The following is a 15,973-nucleotide window of genomic DNA, read 5'->3' as shown; positions in this document are numbered from 1 at the left end:
ACTTCGTACGCATTTGCTAGGCAAAACCTAAAAATGGTACTAATCCTGCAGGACTAGTAGCTTAAAAAATGTCCTCGCCCTAACTGCAACCTACTTGACCTCCGTCTCTGAAAGCGGAGCAAATGTGACAAGATAACAAGATTTAAAGGCATCTTTATTGCTCATTAACTTTGTGACAGTAAAAATGCCTTTAAATCTTGTTATCTTGTCACATTTGTTCCGTTTTCACAGACAGAGGACATAAACTGGTTTGTTTTCCTACTCGCCAGAAAGGGCGAGTAGGACCTAAAAACAGCTCGACCTTGTTAAATTTAGCTCGACTATGCGAACGTTCGAGTGGAATTTTCGAGCCCTGCTATCTATATATACCAAAACCAAAGTATGTCTGTTTTGTCAGGTTTCGCAGCCCCTTCGCGCCTACCGCACTGGGAAAACTACATTTCCCATGAGTAGGCGGGGTCCCGCAGGAAGCTTAACTCGGGACCCGACGCGCTTCCGGTTGCGCGTTATTCTGGATTCCTTGCTGTCTTCGGCGTGAGAGCGGACGCTCTGCACGCCAGCCATTTCGTGACTCCTGTGGGCTCTCTCTCCCCTAGGGCTCGTGGGGAGAGCTTCCGCATCCTGTCCCGGCTGGTGATAGACTCGGCGCCCGCAGGTACTGTTGTTCCTTTTCCCCGGCCGCTTCCGCGGTCAGCTGTTTGTTTTCCTGTCTTCGGGGGGCTCGGAGACATGCTGCATTTATAGTTGCCAGGTCATTGCACTGCATTTAAGGATTGGGCCATTTGGAGGTGGCGGAACACAGTGGCGGTCGAAACCACGTGTTACCGTACACTTTGCAATTTCCTTGGAACTGTGATAGCGGGGCGCTGTAGTGAGGGCAACTACGCGTCTCCGTTATATACTGTGTATTCATGTGGAAATAAGGATCTGGGCTTGTAGTGAGGAAACTACAGATTCCCCTGGTCTTATTGTCCTGTCATCCATTGGGTGTATGGTTAACAGAATTCAGTGGTGGTCGCAACTACGTTTTTCTGTTTGGCATTATCCATGCACACACTGTTGGATTATTCTATAGAGAGCGGAGTGTTGTAGTTTTTGCTCCCTACACACTACCGTATCCATATTACTTTGTGTTGGAGTGACTTTACTTTCTGTGGATACATTTGGACCCCCCTTGTACATTGAGTCCTCTGGCAAATTCTGTGGTATGTTGTGAGTGTTGGGTTAAGTGTCTCAGTACGGCGTGTGTGTGTATGTTAAGACAGGACTGTGTTCATTTACCATATGTCTATGTGTTCCTTAGGCCTTCCTCACAGATTATGGCAGAAGGATTGTAGATGTTTTCTAACAAAGGTCGGGTTTTCTTTCTGCCCAGGTACTTATCTATTTTCATGCTTTATTAGTGAGACTATATGAGAGTAGTACTGCATGCTAGTAAGCACTTGACTGAAATCTGTCTTGTCTTCTGTTACAGGCGTCCTTTCCCTGCTGACCCTACCTTTACCCATCCCACATTTTTTATTTTAGTTTGTTATTTTTCTCCCTCGCCTAATGGCTCGAACACCCTGTGTTTATACTTCAGGGTGTTGGTGACATTTGGAGGTGGAACCATATTTGCATCGACTGGATCCCGTGGAGTAAACCTGACAGAATAACGCGCCCACGAACGTTGCTCTGCCCGGTCCAGTTGTTGCAATATGGCCACCATGGAGGATGTTCTGCAGGCTCTGCTTTTAGTGCAGCAGGAGCTGGCCTCCTCTAAAGCAGAGGCAGCATCACTCAGAGAAAAAGTAGATAAGCTATCTAGGAATCCCTTTTCTACATCGGTACCTCAGGTACAAGTAACGGTTCCCCCCCCTATCCCTCTAGCTAGTCCGGAGAGGTATTCCGGAGATCCATCCAAAACCAGGCGTTCATAACGCAAGTCATGTTGCACTTTTCGTGTAAACCTGCCTCGTTCCCTAACAACCATTCTAGGGTGGCGTTTGCGATTTCGTTCCTGACAGGGGATGCAGCCAATTGGGCTGTACCTTTGGTACGGAACGACGACCCAATGCTCTCAGATTGGGCAACTTTTCGAACTGAATTCGAGAAGGTGTTTGATCGAAGGGCAACCACCTTCAGTGCAGATAGAGAACTCCTGGAACTAAGGCAGGGGCGGTCGGATTTGATAACGTACCTTACCAAATTCAACCGACTGGTGTCTGAAACTTCATGGCCGGAGGAAAAAAGAATGTCCTTATTCTACCAGGGTTTGAGGGATGGTCTTAAAGACGTCATTGCTCAGATAGATCCTCAACCAACCACTTGTGTAGATATGGTAAATTTGACTCTAAGATTGGATGGTAGAATGACAGACAGAGTAGGGGATAGGAGACGATGGGACAGGGCCCCCCCCGTTCGGAATGGAGTCCACGTAGGCCTTTGCCTTCTGCAGATGCACAACCTGAACCGATGGAAATCGGTGCAGTTCGGTCCCCACTAACCAGGGAAGAAAAAGAGAGTCGTCGTGTTGCAGGTCTTTGCCTGTACTGCGGCAAAAAGGGTCATTATGTAAGGAACTGCCCTTCCAAATCCAGAAACACTGGGTCATGGTCTCGAAATAAAAGTGTAGCCGTAGCAGCGGGCAACGCTCTAGAAGAAGCTGGTGCGCAGGGAGAGAGAGACCAGAAGGAACCACAGCCCTGGAAGGTGCCATCGTTAACGGTGTTAACACTACGTGAATCTGAATCCCACATTCTACTGCCCATGAGGCTGGAGTGTCAGTTGCAGGTATACAATGTCACGGTTATGATAGACTCGGGGGCCACAGGGAATTTCATCAATAGCGGGCTTGTGACCTCTTTGTCTATAGACAGGGTACCCAGAGACACCCCTGAGGAAGTATTGGCGGTTGATGGAAAACCATTAATATCTGGCCTCATAACGGAACAAACTGAGAGGGTAACACTTTCGGTTGCTGTAACCGACGGCAGGCATAGGGAAGAACTGGTGCTTAACATCATCGAAGCCCCTCAATACGAGATAATTCTCGGTATGCCTTGGCTCAGTCATCATAATCCCTCAATCGACTGGAAGGAGAAGTCGATTCGTTTCTTGTCTGAGGAATGCAAAAAACATATGGAAGAGGGCGTCGGGTTCTCTCCGTCTGTTCTTCCTTTGGTGGTCGCAACAGCAGCAGAGAAAGACGTGTGTCTACCCCTGGAATATAGGGCTTACAGGGATGTCTTCAGCGAAAGTCAGGCTGAGAATCTCCCTCCACATAGGCCATATGATTGTAGGATTGATCTAGTGGAGGGAGCCACCATCCCATCCTGTAGGGTTTATGCATTGTCCGACCCTGAGACTACTCATCTGAAGGAGTACTTGGACCATTATGTGGACATCGGCTTCATACGCCCATCCAGGTCCCCGGCTGCCTCGCCCCTCTTTTTCATCAAAAAGGCCAACGGAGATTTAAGGGCCTGTGTGGATTATCGAATGCTCAATAAAAACACCATCAGAAATCGATACCCACTGCCGCTTATCTCTGTTTTGCTGGACCAAGTACGGTATGCCAAGGTTTTTACCAGATTGGACCTAAGGGGGGCATATCACTTGATCCGTGTCCGCGAGGGGGACGAATGGAAAACCGCCTTCAAAACGAGATACGGCTTGTATGAATACACTGTGATGCCGTTCGGGCTGTGTAACGCCCCAGCGGCATTTCAATACTTTTTGAATGACGTTTTGAAGGATGTGGTGGATATCAGTGCTGTGGTATACATTGACGATATCCTGATTTACTCGGAAAACGTCAAGGACCATACACGACATGTAACTGAGGTGCTCCAAAGATTGAGAGAAAACCGTTTGTTCTGCAAGTTGAGTAAGTGCGAATTCAGTGTGGACAAGGTCGAGTTCTTAGGAGTCATGCTAAGTCACGAGGGACTGCAAATGTCAGATAGAAAGGTACAGGCGGTACAGGAGTGGTCTACCCCTACCTGTGTGAAGGACGTGCAAAGATTTTTAGGCTTCGCCAACTATTACCGCCGATTTATTGCGCGGTTCTCCCAAGTAGCAGTCCCCTTGACGAGATTGTTACGTAAAGGTGTGCAGTTTGCGTGGTCACCCGAAGCCACAGCAGCATTCCAGTATCTAAAAGAGGCTTTCACGACGGCTCCAATTCTGGCACATCCTAGACCGGAACATCCTTACGTTGTTGAAGCGGATGCTTCCGACGAAGCTATAGGAGCCGTGCTGTCTCAAAGGGATAAGGACACCGGTCAGCTCCACCCCGTGGCGTATCTGTCCAAAAAACTAAGCCCTCCAGAACAGAACTATACCATCTCCGAGAAGGAACTGCTAGCTATTAAACGAGCGTTTCAGGAATGGAGGCAATACCTTTGGGGGGCTAGATCCCCTGTCACCGTCTATACAGACCATCGCAACCTTCAGTATATGAAGACCGCAAAGCACCTCACGCAAAGACAGATGAGGTGGATGCTCTTCTTTGCGGAATACGACTTCACCATTACCTTTAGACCAGGGACAGACAACCTGAAAGCCGATTACCTATCCCGACGAGACCAGGCGGAGGAGAAGGACAAAGGAGACGCTAAAGCGTCAATAGTCAGTCCCGAGAAGGTGATTTGCGCAATACAGGCCAATACCTTTTTGGACCTTGTCCGACAAGCCAAGAATCATGATGCCTGGGTCAGTTGGGCCACATATGGGGGAAATCGCACTTTGGTGAATGGGTTGCCTTTTCAAGAGAACAGATTGTTTCTTCCCTCTCTAGCATTGCGAAAAAAGGCCTTCATGTGGTGTCATGAGTCCCCTTTGGCAGGACATCAGGGGGTGCAAAAAACCATGCGGCTCATGAAACGGCATTTCTGGTGGGACTCAGTTAACACCGATGTCCCTGTATGGATTGGGCAGTGTGAGACATGCGCCAGGGCTAAAAACACAACCGGACAGAAAAAAGTTGCCTTCCCCTAGGAAACCTTGGCAGACCATAAGTCTGGATTTCGTCACAGGACTCCCTCTTGATCAGGGCAAATCGGCTGTGTTGGTGGTCATTGACAGCCTCACTAAGTTAGGCCACTTTATACCATGTGTCAACTTGCCAACTGCTCGGCAGACGGCTCAATTGTTGCTAACCAATGTCATACGATTACATGGAGTCCCAGAGGTCATAGTGTCTGACAGGGGTCCCCAGTTCATTGCGAGATTCTGGAAGGCGTGGTGTCAGGCATTGCATATACAGTCTTCCCTCTCGACCAGTTTCCATCCACAGACGGACGGGCAAACAGAACGGTTAAACCAAACATTGAAAAAATATCTGCGGTGTTTTGCTGAGGATGCACAGGAGTCTTGGGTTTCCCTGTTATGGATGGCCGAAATGGCTTATAATAACGCTTGGCACTGTTCTGTGGGGATCTCACCTTTCCATGCTAACTATGGGTTTGATGCACGCATCCTTCCTGTGCACATCCCGGAGGAAGTGTCTCGGCAGCCTACGGTCTTGGGACAAGTACGGAAGCTCCGTGTTCTGCACAAGAAGGTCAGGGCGCATCTGGAGAAGGCTAAAGCAGTGTACAAGAAATGGGAGGATAAACATCGTAAGGAGGGCCCCTCATTCCAGGTTGGTGATAAGGTCTGGTTGTCGACTCGCAACATTCGGTTCAAGTTGCGGAGTGTGTTTCATCCACGATACATTGGGCCTTATACCATTGTGAAACGTATCAACCCTGTTGCTTTCAAATTGAAACTGCCTGGTTCGTTGCGTATTCATCCTGTGTTTCATTGTCACTTGCTGAAACCAGCTCATTCGGCAAGAAGGAAGGCCACCCCTCCGGTGCTTCGAGATGCTGGGGCTGAATACGAGGTGCGGTGTATCAAGGACTCCAAACTGTGCAGAGGCGTCCTTTGGTATCTGGTGTCATGGAAGGGCTACTCGGTGGAGGATGATTCCTGGGAGCCCGTGGGGAACATACATGCACCGGCGGCTGTACGTGCTTTCCATCGTAGATGACCCCAGCGCCCTGGTCCTAGGAGGCGCTAGGGGAGGGGGGATGTACTGTCAGGTTTCGCAGCCCCTTCGCGCCTACCGCACTGGGAAAACTACATTTCCCATGAGTAGGCGGGGTCCCGCAGGAAGCTTAACTCGGGACCCGACGCGCTTCCGGTTGCGCGTTATTCTGGATTCCTTGCTGTCTTCGGCGTGAGAGCGGACGCTCTGCACGCCAGCCATTTTGTGACTCCTGTGGGCTCTCTCTCCCCTAGGGCTCGTGGGGAGAGCTTCCGCATCCTGTCCCGGCTGGTGATAGACTCGGCGCCCGCAGGTACTGTTGTTCCTTTTCCCCGGCCGCTTCCGCGGTCAGCTGTTTGTTTTCCTGTCTTCGGGGGGCTCGGAGACATGCTGCATTTACAGTTGGCAGGTCATTGCACTGCATTTAACGATTGGGCCATTTGGAGGTGGCGGAACACAGTGGCGGTCGAAACCACGTGTTACCGTACACTTTGCAATATCCTTGGAACTGTGATAGCGGGCGCTGTAGTGAGGGCAACTACGCGTCTCCGTTATATACTGTGTATTCATGTGGAAATAAGGATCTGGGCTTGTAGTGAGGAAACTACAGATTCCCCTGGTCTTATTGTCCTGTCATCCATTGGGTGTATGGTTAACAGAATTCAGTGGTGGTCGCAACTACGTTTTTCTGTTTGGCATTATCCATGCACACACTGTTGGATTATTCTATAGAGAGCGGAGTGTTGTAGTTTTTGCTCCCTACACACTACCGTATCCATATTACTTTGTGTTGGAGTGACTTTATTTTCTGTGGATACATTTGGACCCCCCTTGTACATTGAGTCCTCTGGCAAATTCTGTGGTATGTTGTGAGTGTTGGGTTAAGTGTCTCAGTACGGCGTGTGTGTGTATGTTAAGACAGGACTGTGTTCATTTACCATATGTCTATGTGTTCCTTAGGCCTTCCTCACAGATTATGGCAGAAGGATTGTAGATGTTTTCTAACAAAGGTCGGGTTTTCTTTCTGCCCAGGTACTTATCTATTTTCATGCTTTATTAGTGAGACTATATGAGAGTAGTACTGCATGCTAGTAAGCACTTGACTGAAATCTGTCTTGTCTTCTGTTACAGGCGTCCTTTCCCTGCTGACCCTACCTTTACCCATCCCACATTTTTTATTTTAGTTTGTTATTTTTCTCCCTCGCCTAATGGCTCGAACACCCTGTGTTTATACTTCAGGGTGTTGGTGACATTTGGAGGTGGAACCATATTTGCATCGACTGGATCCCGTGGAGTAAACCTGACATGTTTGTCCTTTATGCATTACTACACCATTTAGCCGATCGCCATGAAACTTAGGGAAGTTGTTGAGTACACTCTCGCGAAGGTTTCTGGCAAAAAAAATAAAAAATGTAAAACAAATTGTTAAAAGTTGTTGAGTACACTCCCGCGAAGGTTTATGGCAAAAATAAAAAATGTTAAATATCGCCCCCCGGCTCACCAGGGCCATCATAATCTTTCCAATACTGAACGTTTACAGTTTACGGTGCGACTTGCTTTTGCAATGACCATCAACAAAGCACAAGGACAATCGCTGCAAGTGTGTGGACTACATTTGGAGAATCCGTGCTTCTCACATGGACAACTGTATGTGGCCAGCTCACGCGTCAGAAAAACTTCTGATTTATTCCTGTACGCACCAGACGGAAAAACAAAAAATACCGTGTATCCACAAGCACTCGAATAAATAAACAGAATTAAAACAACACTTTGAAATGTTTTCCATATTAAAATGAATAAGTTTCAATAAAAATGGCACAATGTAAATTGAATGTTATCATAACAAGTTTCCTTAAATTTCCTTTCTTCTGAGATCGCAGCAACGCGCGACGGGTAAGCTAGTTGTTTATATAAGCTGATCCTGGACTATCATGCCTACTCTGCTTTAGAGAATACTACATTGCGTTGCAGTAACAGTCCACCTCTAGTACCCACATAACCATCCAATCACTTGTTGAATGAATCTTTGCCTTTGACAACCTACAGCACTCATACACACAGGTTCATGTTATACAAGTACTACAGACACATATACATAATATATTGTTCCATATCATCCCTAATTCCCTTCCTGTAAATGTTAAAGTCCATTTCGTTTACTTAAGCATGGTGCTTCTTACACAGTGAATCCACCTAGTATGTGTGTCCCTTCTGGGAAATATTTCCTAGCACTATGCAATTTCCCCTTCATAAATGTGCATATTTTCTATCATGTTGTCAGTGTCTATCAAGGACATGTTCTGCTGAATGCAATCCAACACCTTGAAAATTGGATCCCACTCGCTGCCAAGAACAATTTTAGGATGACCAATCACACAATTATTCTGCTCACAGGAGAATCCTTTTTGGCATTCAGCAAAATGTGGGATACTCACCAAAATCCTTGGCACAGAAGTTTTCCAGGAACTCCTTCTCATTTTCTCCTCGGTTTATGCAGGCGGCACAGGGGTTATCTGGTTAGGGAGAAATACCAGCCTTTTAGCAAGATCAGAATTCCCTCCACACATATTGAATGCAAGTTGGTAACTCAGTGATGTCTCTGACACCTATGGGCAGTAACTAGAGGGATATGGCTTCACACATGGTAAAATCGGAAAAACTAGTGAATTTGAAGAACATGGGGGGCAACAACTCGATTTACTGATTATACAGATATTAATACATTTGAATTGCTTATGTCTGCCAAACTAGCCGTTCATTTCCCCCTGTATCCAGGCTTGCAAATTCGATGTGCTCTTTCTCCCTATTTTCCAGGTCACACCCTCATTTCCCAAATGGAAGCAAAGGACTCACAATGCTCACTGGTGAAAACTCACAAAGCAGCACAAAAACCATTTGTGGCCATTTTAACACTCCAGGGTACTCTGGCATTACAGAAATTATGGAGACGGCTTCTGTGGACCCCACTCCCTAGACGGTACGTTTACGGTTCTGCATTTGTAAGTGGGAATTCCATTATTGCATGGAGTAGCTACAAGCAATTACATAATAGCGGAGACCATCTAAATGCCTCATTTGACTGAAGCAAGCACACAGGCAAGAGGTTCTTGGAGAAACACACTCAGAGTCAGATTAAAAGGTCCCATTTTTAAGGTCTATTAACTCCCCCTGCTCTTTTGGGGTTACAGGTACAGAAGGTAACTCTCACAGTAGCAAACAAAACAACATCCTGCCTAAATAAATAATGGGGCGGAATATCTTGCTTTAATATAGAGCGCTAAAGCGTTTGTAAGTTTATTTGTTTCTGAGCCTTTCAAGTGATTCTATTATTTCCCTACAGGACCTCGTTCTGAGTTACGCTTTAGCCCGTTTTTCTCCCTTCTGGTTGGTGTTTATGCTTAAATTTGCCTTGAAGAAGGTGTGACCGATATCTGGGTCTTCACCGTAACATGTGCCAGCTATAACTAAGACAGAAAAACAAGGAACAGAATATTTGAAATGATTATAGTTCATGTCCCATTGACCTACTATGAAGGATTGAATGTATGGAAGATTTACATTACAAATATCTATAAATAGATTGGACAAGAGACTGTTATCTTGGGCCTTGTGACCTCTTATAATTATTTCCATCATGTTTTATAGGTGTTTTCTGCATGATTGATATTTGTGGTATGACAGGTATGTGTACAACATGTGAGTGAGAATGAGTGTTTGGTTTGGAGGTAATGAATGATCATCCACAGAGCGAGTTTTTTCGGTATTCATTGCGTTTTTCTATGTGTCTAACGTATGGGATATTCCATGTATTCAAATTGTGTGTGTACTTGAAAAGCTTTATATCGAATTTGGAATAAAAATGATATACAATATTTTATGTAAAACAAACTCAGTAATGTCTTTTTAGGTCTCGCATGGCGTAGGCTGTGCACATGCGCAGTCTCGCTCGCGAGATTTAATGACTCTGAGTAGCGAGGGTAAATCCCGCCCCTCTTCTCCATTGGCTGGCCTCCTAAATGGCGGCCAGCCATTGGAGAAGAGGTCTCAGTTATGCCATTGTCTAGCTCTAAGCCCCATCTTTTTCGGATTGGGCGGCGTGTTTTTTAGGTTTGTTCTACCCTCTTCTCCATTGGCTGGAATGGTAATCAGCAAGTCAAAAACACACCTGTTGTTTACATTCCAGCCAATGGAGAAGAGGGGAGAAAGAAAAACACGCCCCCAGTCTGAAAAGAACGGGGCTTAGTTCCTTCCTGTTTACCTCTTCCTCGTCGCCTCCTCTCCCCCCTTCTCACCTTTCTCCTCTCCTGTCTCCTGGGCTCTCCCCCTCCCGTCCTGGCCGATGTGCTCCCTGGCTGCCGCTGCTGCTGGGCTCTGTGTGTGCCCGCCTTCCGCCGGCTCCTCCTCCCCCCTTCCCCGGCCGAGACAGAGAAGGCTTTCCCCGCTGCATGCGCCCGCCTTCCGCCTGCTCCTCCTCCCCCTTACCCGGCCGAGACAGAGAAGGCTTCCCCCACTGCATGCATTAACATAGACTTTCTTTAATTGGGTTTTTCTGTTCTTTTGTTGATACGTGGAAGCCCTGCACCTGCTGAAATAAATTCAACATTGTCTGAAGTCTGTATCTTAATCGGTGGCATTTGCCTAGGAACTTCACTAACAATTTAATTATAAACAAGTATGGTAGAAAGACTGAAATAGATGAAAGTCCATGCTTTCAACACATGTCTGCACCTGATAAGTAACTCTGGATGAGCCTGGAAATTTAATGGGCATTTGGGAGCTCTCTTAACATGGACAGACAACTGTTGTACCTTCTCTCTCTTTAGGAGAAAATGTAGGGGGTTTGAATAAAGGCTTTTTTCAATAATTTTTAGATCGACCCATTTAAAGGAAACCTGGTTCACCACATGGCGATACAGGTCTTGGAAAATCATACAAATATTGCCAGACCAGCAGGTCTAAAAACTTGAATAATGTACTCCTACCGGCCCTCGAAGTAAGCAACCGGCCTCCAGCAGCAGCAGCAACCAGCCGAGTACGCGCCGCTCAGACCCCCGGAGCACCATCCTTTGTGCGCCCGCACTCCCCAGCTGGATGCGCCCCGGGGGCAGGAGAGGCTGGAGCGGCCCCCGCGCCACCTCCGAAGTAAGCAACAGGCCTCCAGCAGCAGCAACCAGCCGAGGACGCGCCGCTCAGACCCCCGGAGCACCATCCTTTGTGCGCCCGCACTCCCCAGCTGGACGCGCCCCGGGGGCAGGAGAGGCTGGAGCGGCCCCCGCGCCACCTCCCCGCCACCGCCTCTGGATGTGGGACGCGGCAGAGCCCCCGGAGCCTTACGAAATGTGGCAATGGGAGGCGTGCAGCCCGCCCCACCGCCGGCAGCAGCAGCAGCATGAGGACCAGCAGCGCCAGCCCAGCCACTGCCGCCCGCCCAGCCCGAGCCGCCTAGGCTCTGAAGAGCAGTCCCGCGCTCCCACTATGGTGGTGCTTCTCGAGCGGAAGAGCAGCGGGCGGCCTCTGGGGCTGAGCAGCCGCCAGAGGAACCGCTACTGTGATGCGGCGTTCGCCCTGGAGCAGATCTCCAAGGTGCGTCCTCGGTGCCAGGGCAAAGCTTCGGGCCAGAAAGCGCCCCTCTGCCTGTGAGCAAAGTTCCAGGGACTACTCTTCCGACAGGGCTGCTACATTCGGAGGAACTGCGGCAAATTCCTGTTGGTGGGTCTGCATGAGGTGAGGAAACGATGGACACCCCCTCCCGAGAGGTGTCACTGCGCCTGCCCAGGGGGTGTCTAACTTCCCCTGGGGTGTCTCACTGCCCCTGGGGTGTCTCACTGCCCTTGGGACCGTCTCCGCGCAGGAGCCCGGATCGGGGCTGCCATCTGCCAACAGATAGTTGGCAGACTCTCTGGTGCGCAGGGTCCGTCGCCTTCTGCTCTCTCCTACTGGTGCTGTCTACTGCCGATGTCGGAAGAACCGTTGGATTGTGTGAGAAGAATGGGGAAGGGTGTCCAGAGAGTGTGAGGTAAGTCGGGGCTCGGCAGGAACGCTCTTAATTTGTAAAGTTTTCTGCCGAATACCGGGCTCGCTGAATACCAAAGCGGTTAGTCTTGATTCCTACTCGTGCCCTGTTCTTCCACCGAATTCCTTTTCATATCTCTATCTCTCTCCAGCATTTCCTTTTTTTTCATTCGTTTTCTCCTTTTTGCCTTTTATCCATCTTTCTGAGCAGCATGTGAGGGCCCTGGCTGTGCCAAGCTGTAGGTGTGTCTGTGTGTGTGTGTATATGTGTATGTACAACCATGAGTCCGTGTGTGTGCAAAATGTAGGTGTGTCAGTGTGTGTGAAGTTGTGGGTGCTTGCATGAGTGTGCCAGTGTGCAAGTATGGGTGCGTGCACGAGTGTCAGTGTATGATTTAATGGTGGGTGTGAGTGTCGCCTGTGGGCAAGTTGTGAGTGTGTCCATAAGTGGTGTGTGTCGGGTTGCTTGTAAGCACGAGTCAGTGTGTGCAAAAGTTATGGTGTGTGTGTGTGTGTCAGCGTGTGTGAAAGTTGTGTGTGCGTGGAAGTATGAGTGTGTGCATGTATGTCAGTGTGTGTGCAAGTTATGGTGTGTGAATGTCAGCATGTTGTGTGTGGGAGAGTGTCAGCGTGTGTGCAAGTTGTGTGTGAATGTCAGTGTGTGTGTGTAAGCACAAGTCATCATGTGTGCAAGGTGTGGTGTGTGTGTTCCAGCCTGCTGCGCTGTGTGTCTCTGGGTCTCGGCAGACCCTGCTGTTCTCCAGTCCAGGCGAGGAATGCGCTCTCCTCCCATATCCTCAGCCAGCCTCCTCCGTCACTCCCTCCCACTCCCTCCTCCTGCAGCCTCTCCCTCCCCAGGGACAGCGGCCTGCCCCTGGCCCATCTCCAGCCCGCCCCACAACATCACCCAGCCTCCCCCGTCACTGCTCCCCACCAATATCAACAGCACTAACTAGAAAAATACGGTACAGTGCATTTAATTCTTCGCATTACTACGATCGATGCTGGCCTGGACTGTGCGCTCTTTATGTTTATTAATGTGAAGATTTTATTTACTTTTGTGATTTCATATAGCGCTAACATTGGACTTGCTTTATGGTACCGCGGGAATATGTATGATTTTCATACTTCTAGAATGCATTGCAACTGGTCATTTCCGAGTGAGATGTAGCTCCTTCCTAGAAGTCAGTGCCTGTATATCTCTTTGCCAAGCAAAAGAAAACATTGGCAAAGTCAGTAGGCCTCACTGACATAAGAGCTATTGGCTTTGTCAATGTAATTCTTTTAGCCATGTTGTACAGTGTGGCTCTGTGTGTGTGGCTCTGTGTGGCTCTGTATGTGTGGCTCTGTGTGTGTGTGTGTGTTTGGCTCTGTGTGTATGTGGCTCTGTGTGTGTGTGTGTGTGGCTGTGTGTGTGTGTGTGTGGCTCTGTGTGTGTGTGTGTGTGGCTCTGTGTGTGTGTGTGTGGCTCTGTGTGTGTGTGTGGGTGCAAATGCAATAGGTCTCGCATTTGCGAGATATTAAGCTATTGGCACGGTAAATGACAATGCCATTGATTTATCTGTTTTCAAAACCAACACATAAAAAAAATTGTCATTTACAATGCCAATAGCTCTAACTTTTGTAAAGGCGAGACCGTTGCATTGTAAATGCTTGTTGTATATGTATTTGTTAAATCACTTGGCTTTATGAACTCCTTCGCTGCGGCGGCTATTCCGCCGCAGCGCTAAGGGGGCGGGGAGGCCGCGCAGCGTTCACACGCTGGTGACGGAACCGCTCCGTCACCATCTTCGGGTGAGCTGTGCTGATGACGGAGCGGTTCCGTCATGGCCCCACCCGCTCAATAGAACGTGCCGCGCAGGCGCGTCGGGTGGGCCATGACGGAACCGCTCCGTCATCAGCACAGCACCACCGCGGCTGATGACGGAGCGGTTCCGTCATCAGCATCGATGTGGTTAAGAAGCTTTAATGCTTTATATTGAGGCAATATATTCATCCCCATCATTTCATTAGGGCGGCTGTAGTCTTGTTTGCTTCTGTGGTCTTTATACCCCTGTATATACTGCCTTTATATGGATTTGACCAGGGGCTCTCTTCGAATAGGACACGTTACAATGCAAACTTTTACAACGCATGTCTTTACAACACGGTTTTAACATCGCAACATCCATTACAACGCATGATTTTACAACGCATGCCATCACAGTGCATTTTTAGAAACTACACTTACAATGCATTCCATTACAATGCATACCATTACAACACATATAATTACAAGGCATAATACTTTTAGGGCAACAGTAGTTTTAGAGATGGATAGTGTAGGAGTAAAAATTACTATTTCCCACTCCAGTGAGTGCAACAGTAGGGTAAATGTTAGATAGTGTAGGGGTAAAAAGTACTATCTATTCCCACTCCGGTGAGTGCAACAGTAGAGTAAGTGCTGGATAGTGTAGGGGTAAAAATTACTCTTCCCACTCCAGTTGGTGCAACAGTAGGAGTGTTGGATAGTGTAGGGGTAAAAATGACTACTCTCACTCCAGTTAGTGCAACAGTAGGGTAAGTGTTGGATAGTGTAGGGGTAAAAATTACTACTCCCACTCCAGTTAGTGCAACAGTAGGGTAAGTGTTGGATAGTGTAGGGGTAAAAATTACTACACCCACTCCAGTTAGTGCAACAGTAGGGTAAGTGTTGGATAGTGTAGGGGTAAAAATTACTATTCCCACTCCAGTTGGTGCAACAGTAGGAGTGTTGGATAGTGTAGGGGTAAAAATTACTACTCCCACTCCAGTTCGTGCAACAGTAGGGTAAGTGTTGGATAGTGTAGGGGTAAAAATTACTGCTCCCACTCCAGTTAGTGCAACAGTAGGGTAAGTGTTGGATAGTCTAGGGGTATAAATTACTACTCCCACTCCAGTTGGTGAAACAGTAGGGTAAGTGTTGGATAGTGTAGGGGTAAAAATTACTATTCCCACTCCAGTTGGTGCAACAGTAGGAGTGTTGGATAGTGTAGGGGTAAAAATTACTAATCCCACTCCAGTTCGTGCAACAGTAGGGTAAGTGTTGGATAGTGTAGGGGTAAAAATTACTATTCCCACTCCAGTTGGTGCAACAGTAGGAGTGTTGGATAGTGTAGGGGTAAAAATTACTACTCCCACTCCAGTTCGTGCAACAGTAGGGTAAGTGTTGGATAGTGTAGGGGTAAAAATTACTATTCCCACTCCAGTGAGTGCAACAGTAGGGTAAGTGTTGGATAGTGTATGGGTAAAAATGACTATTTCCCATTACATATCTTATAGTGCGTTGTAATGACATGTGTTGTAGTCGCATGCGTTGTAGTGACATGCGTTGTAATGGTTGCATTGTAATGGCATGCAATGTAATGGCTGTTTCCCCTAAACATGACCTATCCAGGAAGTGGCACACATTTAGAATGCTTCCCCGGGTGTCCTTCGGGAAGGGACATGGACAAATCACCAAAGGGGGCCCAACCACATTCTGCATTGGTCCCAGATGGGGGTCATAGTGTTTTTCAAAGGGAGGCCGGAAGTATGTTGCACCTACATGCGACAGTGGAGCAGGCGCCGCACTGTCAGTATCTGCACCCCGACCACTTAGGGAGAGCACTGAAGGACTCCAGAAGGGACAGTCACTCATGCAAGAACTCGTGTCTCTTCTGTGCGGTCTCATCATATGTGCTAACTTGGAGGGATAGTGCAGGAGACAGAGCTTTGTTTGCCTATGCACAGGGGAGCAAATTAGGGCCAAGTATTTCTGATCCATCCCCTGGTGCAGAGAGCTCGTGTTGTTCTGTGTCAGATGAGTCCTCCCCCCAGGTCTTGCCAGCTTGGGTTCAAGGTGGTGGTTCTGATGTCACTCATTTCAAGGTGGACATGGTGGTCCAGCCCCTATGCTGTGCACATGCCTGAACATGCACACAGCAGACC

General features: G+C 48.1%; 1 protein-coding gene across 2 annotated transcripts in view; it reads right to left on the bottom strand.

Annotated features, from left to right (window-relative positions):
• Positions 1-15,973, bottom strand: part of LOC147693557 (secreted frizzled-related protein 2-like) — a 51,171-nt gene that overhangs the window by 15,455 nt on the left and 19,743 nt on the right. For both annotated transcript variants that reach the window (XR_015299260.1, XM_086933775.1), the window contains exon 2: positions 8,449-8,526. Coding sequence is in view for 1 of the 2 variants with exons in the window: in XM_086933775.1 (XP_086789901.1) it covers positions 8,449-8,526 (78 nt within the window). In the remaining variant the exon portion in view is untranslated. The remainder of the gene's footprint in view (positions 1-8,448; positions 8,527-15,973) is intronic.

This window comes from Lissotriton vulgaris, chromosome 8, assembly GCF_964263255.1.
Source record: "Lissotriton vulgaris chromosome 8, aLisVul1.2, whole genome shotgun sequence".
Taxonomy (NCBI): Eukaryota; Metazoa; Chordata; class Amphibia; order Caudata; family Salamandridae; genus Lissotriton; species Lissotriton vulgaris.
The sequence above is the reverse complement of the archived record's forward strand: the minus strand, read 5'-3'. Positions and strand labels throughout refer to the sequence as shown.